The sequence below is a fragment of the Limulus polyphemus genome, unplaced genomic scaffold (assembly GCF_000517525.1).
Source record: "Limulus polyphemus unplaced genomic scaffold, Limulus_polyphemus-2.1.2 Scaffold627, whole genome shotgun sequence".
NCBI lineage: Eukaryota > Metazoa > Arthropoda > Merostomata > Xiphosura > Limulidae > Limulus > Limulus polyphemus.
In genome coordinates this window covers 457,674-469,120 of record NW_013666237.1, presented here as the reverse complement: position 1 = coordinate 469,120, position 11,447 = coordinate 457,674, and the positions used below count along the sequence as shown (strand labels likewise).

The 11,447-nt window shown below is 32.5% G+C and overlaps 1 protein-coding gene across 1 annotated transcript in view; it reads left to right on the top strand.

Annotated features, from left to right (window-relative positions):
* The window catches only part of LOC106459557 (tyrosine-protein kinase CSK-like), a 28,722-nt gene extending 17,481 nt beyond the window's left edge, over nt 1-11,241 (top strand). Inside the window, exons 8-11 of the mRNA XM_013919184.2 lie at nt 1,168-1,263; nt 1,757-1,843; nt 2,538-2,730; nt 8,856-11,241. Of these exons, the coding sequence (XP_013774638.1) occupies nt 1,168-1,263; nt 1,757-1,843; nt 2,538-2,714 (360 nt within the window). The 3' untranslated portion in view covers nt 2,715-2,730; nt 8,856-11,241. The remainder of the gene's footprint in view (nt 1-1,167; nt 1,264-1,756; nt 1,844-2,537; nt 2,731-8,855) is intronic.
* The last annotated feature ends 206 nt before the right edge of the window (nt 11,242-11,447 follow it).

Genomic DNA, 11,447 nt, shown 5'->3' with positions numbered 1-11,447 from the left:
ATCTGTCACATTGGCTATAAGGCTTATTTGCAAATGAAATTAGTAATAAAGTAAAAACATCTGAAATTGAATTAAAATATGTAAATTAAGTACAAAGAAAAGGATTATTTAAATACAAAAGTATTTTCATATTTATTTTATTACTATTAAAGCCTGGAGTAATAACTCACAACAATAAAGAAGTTGTAGCTGATAAAGACAATAATTTTATTTATTTATCATTAAAATCTGGAGTACGTAATTCATGATATTTTTTACCAAAATTTTTTTCATGTTTTTAGGTTTCTAGGTGTATTATTATTAATGTAGATACAACTAGGCCTAATGGCAACAATCAGCTTGACAGACCTACAACAGTTTATAATTTTTTAATGTTTAATATATAACATGGATCTTATTATTTATTATAAAATTTAACGTGCTTTTCTGCACTCAGCAATAAGTCTGAGGACTTTTTTTTTAACTTTAAAAACTGGATGTTTGATATCAGAAGTGGGCATTGCACAGATAGCCCAATGTGTAGCTCTGTATTTAAAAACAAAAACAAAAGCATTTAATGTATAATGTATTTTATTGAGTATTTAACTTGCACATAATTAATGTAGAATTTATAATATTCAATGTATTACATAGCATCTAAATTATAAAAGCCAGGAATTTTCTCATGGTAAATCTCCTTTGTTATTTAAAAAGTAAAAAAGACATACTACTTAAATCAAATTGAATTGGCATTATTATTATTATTATTATTATACCTGTGTTAATTAAACTCCTCAACTGTGTATAGAAAGAATAGTATTAAAATTGTTTTATTTACATTGGTTACTTAGTGTCATAAAAAAACTTTATGATAAATCTCCCTTGTTATTTAAAAAGTAAAAAGACATACTACTTAAATCAAATTGAATTGGCATTATTATTATTAGAATTATTATTATTATTATACCTGTGTTAATTAAACTCCTCAACTGTGTATAGAAAGAATAGTATTAGAATTGTTTTATTTACATTGGTTACTTAGTGTCTTAAAAAAATAAAAAAACTTAGTAATAAATAATCGTAATGTAAAAATGGTTGCTGCTGGAACTTTGTTTCTTTGTGGTTCATGGGACTATTTATTATCCTGTAGTCATTATTGTTTTAAGATTATTGACTTGCATATTTCAGGTGTCTGATTTTGGTCTTGCAAGGGAGGAATCTTTTAATTTGGAAGGAGGAAAGTTTCCTATCAAATGGACTGCACCAGAAGCTCTGAAATACAGTGTAAGCTATGTGCTGTAGCAGAACTGTTTGTTAAGTAACAAATATAATGCGTCTTAATTACTTAGCTGTTACATTTAACAAATACAAGTTGGGCTGTGAGATAACTGATTTAATAACAGTGTTTTTCAGACACAGAGCTAGTGCAAGGTGTGTAATTTTTAAATCTGTTGCATGTTGTATGGATGTGTTTTTAAAGTGCCTAAAATCTGCAGTTTGGATAAAATGTGTGGCATGTTAAATATGTAATAAGATCCTTGAGTTTTATGTATTTATAATATTTATTGTATAACATGGTATGTAAATTAGAAAAGGCATGTGTATTTCATGTACCCGAGTAGATGTATGGCAGGTTGTGTAATGTCAAAGATGTACATGTGGCATCAGTGCTGTATGACATGTAATCAGTTCCTTAAAGATTACTATAGAAGTCACAGAAGAGTATAGTTTGTGCTGTGCAAAATTTAAACATGTCATTTCTTTTCCCTCTTATTAGAAATTTTCCAATAAATCAGATATGTGGAGTTTTGGAATTCTTCTATGGGAAATTTATTCTTTTGGTAGAGTGCCTTATCCGAGAATTGTAAGTCTGTTATTTCTTTTTATTTAGTGCATGAAGTAGAATGCTAAAGTTATTTGTATCTATATTTTCTTAATATGATATTTAATACATTAATATTAGTAATGTATTTTTTGAAGTAACTATATTATTATTTAACCTTTAAATTATCTACTTATTGTCTGTTAAGACAGTTTTTATAAAGAAACAAAACATTGGGTGAAATCACTCATTTTATACATAAAGTAAAGAGCAAACTCCAGCAGTAATTAATGTGATTACTTTCAATACTGACAGTATTCTTTTTGTGTGATTCATATGTTAGTAGGGACCCTGTAACCAACAAAGTCAAGCAGTTTGGTATGTGAATAGTTTTGAAAAATGTGTTGAAGAAGTTACTGTTTTCCACTTCTAATTTAGGGTTGAATAATTAAAAGTGTATTTGAACTTGAATATGTTTTTTGGGAAGATTGAGAAAGTAGTCTGTTTGAAACTTGTATATTCTGTGAGTTTTGTTTGAAACTTACATGTTCTGTTAGTTTTGTTATTACTCTTTGGAGCAATTTTCATGCTATATAGTTATTTATTGGGTAAGTGTTAAGTGTTTCAAATTGCTTTTTTTTGTTTAATTTATTATAATATAATTTAGAGTTTTTTTTCTAACTAATTAAAGTCTTCTCCTAAGATACTTATAGGTTATATTGTACTTCTGTTTCAGCCACTGGCCGATGTAGTCAAACATATAGAAAAAGGGTATCGTATGGAAGCTCCTGAGGGTTGCTCTCCAGAGGTCTATGAGATTATGCGACAGTCTTGGGATTTAGATCCAAACAAACGTCCGTCTTTTACAGAGATTTTAAAGAGACTAGAGCACTTACGATCTTTGACATTCTGAATAGTTAAAATGGTTGGTAAGTAAATAATGGGTTTGAACTCTTATAAAAAAAAGTTCATGATTAGGTTTAACTCTAGTTTTAAAGTAGTATGCTTTAAAATGTGTAGTTGAAGATTTCATTATTGTGGATTATATTTGAACTTCTTTAGTTGACAGAATGTAGTGGAAGTTACGTCAAGTAATGTTTTAGAAACTTAGTATGAAGAAATTATGGATAATTGTATGATAAAACTAGAACAGAATGGCATTAGTCCAGTTGAAGTTAGTCCCAAATATGTTTTAGAACTACATTTTGTGAAGATTTTTCATCCCATTGAGTTTTATTCACCAAATGATTTTTTGTATGTAATAATGCCAATTTTGGGCAAACTGAATAGCAGATATTTCAGGAAAATAGACTGCTTGATAATAATTTAATTTTCTCTCATTAAGCTTCCCAAAACTCTCAAATATTTCAGAATCACAAGTCTTTTGATTACAGAATTATGAAGTATTAATGTAAAGAAAAATACAATTAAAACCTTTAATGCACTCTTTGTTAAGTAGTACACAGGTGAAAGAATTGGCACTAGAAAATCAAAAGCTATAAGAATTTTGTATTAAAAAGAAGAAAATTAGGCCTGATGCAGATTGATTATCATAGATCATGAAATACCTTACTTTGGTTATTATTTTGCCCTTAACATTACAACTTATTTAGCAAATATATTAATTATATTCTATAAGTTATATACTTATTTATTTCTGTATTGCCTTGACATTATGATACTTCAACATCAATAAAATGTATATTAAAAGTGGAAGCTATAAGGACATAAAATTAGGTTTACTAACATTTTTATCAAAATAAGTGATAAAATGTTAATTCTGTTAAGGTCCAGGATACAGATTTTATGTAAAGATGAGATCACAGAATGTTAGAAATTGTGCCAACATCAGATGGCAGAATAATGGGTCTGTTATAATAATGGTATAGAATAAAAGAATGTTTCTTGTGTTCAGGTGACAGAATAATACAAATGTTGAATTAAACTGGCAAAGTAGTAACATTTCTGTCAGGATGAGGTTACATAATGCTAAAAGTTCTGCTAATATTAGGTGATAGGACAAAAGGTCTGTTAAAATTAGGTGTCTGAAATATATGAAGGTTAATTAGTGACAGAGTGCTAGATATGTCAAGTTTGGTATGAGAGTACTAGATATATCAAGGTTATGTGTCAGAGTACTAGCTGTATCAAGATTAAGTGCTAGAGTACTAGATGTATCAAGATTAGGCACCATAGTACTAGAGATATAAAAGTTAGGTGTCAAGTACTAGATTTATCAAAATTAGGTATCAAAGTACTTTAAATCATATCCGCCGAATGAAATTTTAGGACAGAAATTCATTGTGATCCCTCTAAATGTTTCTTTTTTTTCCAGTTAGATTTAATTATGACAGCAATAATTTATGTTGTGTCAGACATCTCTCTTTTCTTCCAAGAAAATAATTCACCTCCACTCATACAAATGCTATTTCCCTTTCTCGTCTACTTATGAGATTTGCATGCCACTAGCCTTGAGTTAACTCCCATCTAATTTAATGTGTTTAACGTGAACTGAGCTGGTGCATGATAGTGTCATCATGCTACAATAGCCCTCCAACAATAGATGGGTAACACAACCTCCATGCACATTTACTCCCCCTATGTACTTGCACTCATAATAACTTCATTCTTTTCCTCAGCATTACTTTAAACAGATGTGTTCAAATTTCTCGTCAAAGTCTAATTTGATGAGAGTTGTGTTCATTAAGGATGTTTTGGATTTTCTTTTACATTGGCTTTTGTTTCAAAAGTATTGATTATTATCTTGAATACTTAAATGATGGTGACTTCTAAATAGTCCTGTGTGAGTGACGATATTACACATGCTGGCCCCATTTCTGCTATGGCTTCTAGAAGCTTATTAACTGTTGGGGACATTGCAGCCCTTTTTCAATGTGTTGTGGATTACCACATGTTTACCAGGCTTTCTACTCCCATCCCTTTAGTTGACCTTCTTACTTGTCACTTGTGAATGGCGTATTAAACAACGAATTTAACCTGATATTGCTTTACCATTTGAGGAATGATCTTAATCTTCCAATATCTTTTTGAATACATTCTCAGTTATAATCCTTTTGTTATCTTTCACCTGTGTCCTTTCAAATTGCCTGTTCTTCACTCCATGAACCCAATTTTTGATATTGCTTTAGTCTTTCCTTTTTACTTGTAATTAGGCTTTATCTTGTTTATTTGTTCTAATTCACACCCATATCTTTTGTCTGTTTCTCACGAGAGACCTGGACTGTGGTTGCCCAACTTCAGTCCTTGTTTTCTTCCCAGAGTTTTCTTCTTTATTGACCTTGCCCTTTGCTCCTATTCCTCGTCTGGATCAGTCCACCCATACCCTGTTTGCTCGTCTTCCTATTTCCTTTTCTCCTCCCTCTGATCCTATCTCTGGTGTACTTCACCTGGTCTGCAGCAGGTCATGGCTGATATGTTGAACACCTTCCTACATACCCCTATTTCCTTGTCCGTCAGATGTTTTCTACATTCCATCCATCATACTTGCATCTTCCAATTACCTGCTCTTCCCCTTGACATAGCATTGGTCCCATTTATATTCATTTGAATCATAAGGGCATTCACGTATGCCATTTTCATGGCTTGAGGCTGTCAATCCTTTTCTTGGATGATTGGCTTCTGTTGGCCAATTATAAGAAGGTATCCTCTTTTCACACCCCTCTTCTTTTGCAGGAGACTACTTGGTTGGGATGGTTTGTCAAAATATCCAAATCTGTTCTCATGCCTACTCAATATTTGGTACATCTGGGCATTTTCTTTATCTCTTGTTTCAGCTGAGTTCAGCCTACTATTCTTTGCCTGTGAACTATGGAGTATGTGGTCACCATAATTTGTGCTTCTCATTCTCATCCTATATGAGGGGTTTCTCTGCTTTCGACTCAGGCTTCCCTGGTAGCCCTCATTTCTTTGGGGCATGCACATATGTGCCTACTCCAGTGGATCTTGTGGAACCAATGGATTCTTTCTTTCTTGGGTTCTGCTGTCCTTGATTGTGCACCTTCCCTTTCCTCTCATCAAGGAATTTTCATTTCGACATCTGTGCTATTGTTGCTTTTTACACACTTTTCCACAATAGTTCTATACTCCTCTATCCATCTATACTCCTCTCTTATCTCCCTTCCTTCTATCTCTCATCCCTATGATCATTCAAACCTGGATCAACTCCTACATCCTGTTTGGGGTGTTCATTAGTACTTATTATGAACATCTTTTCAAGGTTTTCACTATCAACTGTTCCTCCCCTCCGACCCCTCTTCTTCCAGTGACCTCTCTCCTTTTTTCCTTACTGGATGGGTGTGTCAACTTCTCTGATTGGTATAATCTTTCCTGGATGTAGATGTTCACATGCTAATTCATTCACATTTCTGTACAATTGATTCCTCTCCCTTTTCATTTTTGCTGGCCCTAGGATGAGGTCCTCCAGGCAGGCATGCAGATGACTTCCAACACATTTGTTGCTCATTACCTTCACAATCTGGCTGTTTCATTTCTTGCAAAATTTTGATTTCCATTTCAACCCACCATCTTTGAAATGGGTAAGCGTGTTTCCCTTTCATCACTTTCCTTTTCCATTGAACACAGGGAAGGCAGAGTTCTGTCTCAGGATAGATTTCCTTCAATTGAAACAAATTATAAATTGTTAAATTAAGAATCCGACTTCTAAATTTCAATACCCAAAACTATTGGACAAATGGCTACTACAAATGTTGAAACATTTACCGATATGCAACATTGGAAAACTTTTGGAAATATTGTAAACCAGTATGTATATATTAATAATATAGTTGATCAGTGGTTTTCTAAAGTGTAGTATGCATCAAACCTTTACCTATAACCTTAACCTATTACAACATAACTTAGTTGTAAGTTATAAAACTAAAGTCTAATGTTAACTTTAACAACGATGTCATTGTAAGCATGGTAAAGTTAGGTACTAAGAAGGCTTACCTGCCTACATGCTTAGTAAGCCTATAAGGTCTTAATGCCAATAATATGGGCCTAACCCAAAAGTCCTAGACTATATATAACAGTATTTTAACATAAATCTACATCATAATTCCATTATTTTAGTAGTGCCTAAGAATTTAGTGATATTTTTTTCCATTTGGATTTAGCATAAAAAATACTGGAAGCCTGAGATCTTGAGTCTCAATTCTGTGTATTACATCTCCTGAGCCAAAGTATTACTTAAAGAATAACTTAGTTGATGTATATGATCTTTTAACAACACAATTCTCTGAGCAATAGGCTCCAGATAATGACTCTGATTACATTTTAGAGTGTAAAAGCTGTTCAGCTCACTTTCCCTATATCTCTTCTCTGAGTGTTTTCAGTTAATTCAACTTCTCTCTGCTGCTATTTCTGTGAACACAATCCAGCCAGATGGCTGGTGTTGCCTCCTAGAGTATGCTCATTTTCCCAAATCATCATTGAGCCAGAATAACAGAAAGTGTTCAGCCCATCTGCCCTGACTTTACCAGTGCCCACTGTGAGATGGGATGTTCTTCAAGACCATTTAAGGTATCCTTGTGGTATACAAATTTAAGCAATTGTCTGATCCAAAGTGTACTGATCCCATGGAATATCATGGAAAAAGTTGGTACCAGGGTAGGGATTGCTCACTTTTAAAAATAGGGTTTTGCAGTCACCTATTGCATGATTTCCAGTAAAAGACCTTTCTAGCTGGTGATCCAGTGGGGGTCTTGCCACTTTTCTCGGTCTACCCAGTGCAAGTCTCCCTCTTATTCAAGTGAAGCACTAGAGACCCTTACCACTTACCAGGCCCATGGTCAGGTGGTTAGGGTGCTTGACTTGTAATCTGAGGGTCGTGGGTTTGAATTCATGCCCCACCAAACATGCTTGCCCTTTCAGCCATAAGGGCATTATAAAGTGATGGTCAAACTCATTATTCATTGGTAAAAGAGTAGTCCAAGAGTTAGCAGTGGGTGGTGATAACTAGCTGCCTTCCCTCTAGTCTTTCACTGTTAAATTAGGGATGGCTAGTGCAGTTAGCCTTCATGTAGCTTTGCACGAAATTCAAAACAAACCAAAACACCAGATCCTGGCTTCTGGTGTGGTGGACCTTGGAGAATCCTCATTGATTGGGCTTAGCACAATGAGAAATAGGGCAGTGGTGACACTGTCAGTGTAGTACAGGTCACTCCTCACACAGCTAATGTGCCCTCCTCCTCCTGCAGTCAGAGTTTGTCCAGTAGTGTCGAGGTGAGCATACACAGTATGGTCTGATTGCACTCTAACCACACTACACATATTGGCTTGCTGATCACTTTTGTTCAGGTGCTTAATTGGTCATGATCACATTCCACCAATCCCTGTGATACTTCAGACTCTTTTAGCTTTCCTTCCTTTTCATTTTGGGCAAAGAGTATATCCTGGTTGAGACAATGTGGGGTCTCCCATAGGCATGCACCTAATTAGCTCCTGCTATTGGATGTTTAACTCCGTGGACATTCCCTTTGGGTGTTTTTTGAAGGAGGATCATCTAGGTTTAATTATTGCACCAGCCTCTCTTCATTGTTGGATTTGATCATTTCTGTGTGTGGAGGAGAGTTATAGTTAACATTTTCCTAATATGAAAATATATTTCCAATAGATACTCACCTCTGTACACATTCCCACCCATCCTTCTCACTTACAGTGGACTTTTTTCCTTGCCTTATCAAAGAATGTAGTTATCAGAAGTGCAAGTGCATAGGGAGAGTTACTGTGCATGGAGGTTTTGTCGCCTTACTGTTGGTGGAGAGCTATTGTTGCATGATGACGTCATCATGTGCCAGTGCAGTTCACATTAAACATGTATCTATCAGAAATATATTTTCACATTAGGAAAATTTTAATTTCAGTTGGAAGAAAAAAATGTTTCTCATAAAAAATTCTAAATTTCTGTTTTTTTCAGCAGAACTGCATTGTAGATATAAATTAAAAACAAGAGTGATTGTTTAACATTGAAGGTGCCTTTTTTTTTTAATTATTGAAGATTTTGTGGAAGCTGTAACAATATTTTTTTTTGCAGGGAAATTTTGTGAAGTGATTCTCCCAAGTTCAACTTTGAAATTTTGTGGAAGCAAGTTTCTAGTACTAACTGGGCAGTATGTGCCTTATAGAAGTGAAGGAAACATTGGTGTTTGCCAGTAATATAATAAAGATCCAGCATGTAATACCGAGGCTTTGAATGTGCTGGGGAATTTTGTTTCTCCTACTAAAAACACTTTGATTTGTAATATACAAAAGTATGGTTGATTTTTGTTTTGTGGTGTGTAATTTATTACAATAAAGAGCATGAAATGATGAAATTATTAAAACTCCCATTTTGCAGTTTTTTTTCAATATAAATGTGAAAGCTTATTAAAACCTTTTTTCTTCTCCTAATTATTTAAACTATCATATAATAGATATTATTTGCCGGTTTTCTTCTTTTGTTACCAAAGCTACTTATATGAATATGAAAGTGCATCCTCCCATTACACTGTTAATGTTTAAAGCAACTCCATTTTTTGTTTTGTTTTTAATTGTACATATCAAGTGTTTGTGATAATTCCAAACTGTTTAATATTTTGTATTACGTATAAGAATGGTAAATTTAAATGTGTGTGTGTGTATTGCAGTCAGGAATTAGCTATACTTTGTTTTATTAGTTGATTATATTTTATGCAGTTCTCATTTTTCTCTTTCTTTTTATCTTTACAATAGAAGTCTTCCAAGTCTTTCTTTGTATTTAAGATACTTATATTTTGTGCTTTATCAGTAAATACAATTTGTAATGAGCAGAAAAGAAATTTTTGAACAGACTGGTAATAACAGTTTTCTGAACTAATTTATGAAAGGTGTTAACCAGAATTAATAGTGTATAAAAAATGCTGTAATTAATATTTAGCAGATGTAAAATGAGCTAAGCTATTTTTTATATGAAATTTAATTGTATTAATATATGAAGGTAGAATAGTCAAAAAATGACTATTTTGACACTATATTCATTTTCATCAGTTGTTAGTTTTAACAAGTTTTTTAATAAAAAGGTGATAAGAAAGAACATTACATCATAATCTCAGAAATTACTCTTGACTTTGTATACAAGGCTTTTTATTCTGCTTTTCCTCTATAAATATATCACAATAATGCTGAAAATGGACATTTTGATATGATTTTTTTAGAATATTTTACGTATTAATGATGTGGTAAATAATCATTTTTGTTAATAATGTTCTGTCATAAATAGCCAAGTTTACTGGGGCCTCACAAAATACAGTATGAAATTATGTATGTATTGTAAACTGGATTTATGCTTTAGTAATTTACACTTAATTTTACTAAAATAATTGTTTTAAGTATTTGAATGAAGAGAAGGTGCTTTTTTCAACTATGATATATAAGGCCAGCTATTTAGTATTAGGAAGGATTTGTTTGTGAAATTTTTAAAGGCCTAAACTAATAAAAACTTCAAATATTAAATAGCTTTAAAATTTTGAGATTTCGATATATTGGACAGGAAGTTTTGGTAACTGGTTAGCATGTTCATAACTTGATGTCCCCAAATTGAAAGGTTAGAATAATTTTAAGACAAAATAGAAGCATGAGATGAGTGTGCTTAGAATTTTAACAAGTACAGTTTCTCCTCAAAAATACTGTCTTTGCTATGATTCAGTCTAAACTATCTCAGCTTGATTGGTGTCAAAATTAAGTTTCCATGAAGTATCAATAATAGCTGCTAATTAAGGCATGTGGACATTTGGTACTTGGTAAAGTTCAGGCATTTATGGCAGAGATATTGTAATGTGTATATTAAGAAATAGTTAAGAAAGTATTTGCTACTTGTTTGTGTTTACTATATTTAACAAGTCTTAGTGTTGCGTTAAATGGTTATAAATAGATACAATACCCATTCTCTTAAACCATGACAGCATTTTTAGTTTGTTTCATTTCAATGTAAACCTGTTTAATTGAGAAGTTTAGTCTTGTGGGTACTGTGATTAGATCTTGTTTTTTTTTTCTGTCAGTTTTCATAAGAGATTAAAACTCTTGGTATTGATGATGGTTATGTAAAATGTTTCTCTACAAGGTAAATATACTTAGAAGTAGTTCAATTATGTTCACTGTTTTTACTGTCATCCTTGTCCTGTTCATCTGTGTTTATTTCTTTCTGTACTTTGAAAAAAAAAATGTTATGATACAGTATTTAATTTACACAAAGCACGTAGTTTAACACAAGTTTTAGTCGGTATTTATAGCTATGAAAATATGTGATGAAAATTAATTACAGGAGAAAGAAGTTTTAATACATTCACTCTTTTCTTTGTTTATGTTTTATTTAAAAAAATATGGGTTTCAATGGATGCTGACTAATGAACAGTTATCAAGTGTTACGATGCTTTAAAAGTGTTGGATTAAAAGCTTAAATCCTCCTTTCAGTGTTTCATTATTGAGAGTTTAATTTTTTTTCTCAATGTCTTGCTTGACATAGAGGACCTGAAAGTAAATTTAATATGCTAGATTGCATTAGCCCCCTCCCCAATTTACTCAGCTGTGAACTAATGATGATACATTTTCATATTAAAAAGAAAACAAAAATTTTGTGCAAGTACAACATGCTTATTTGTTGGTTCTGATT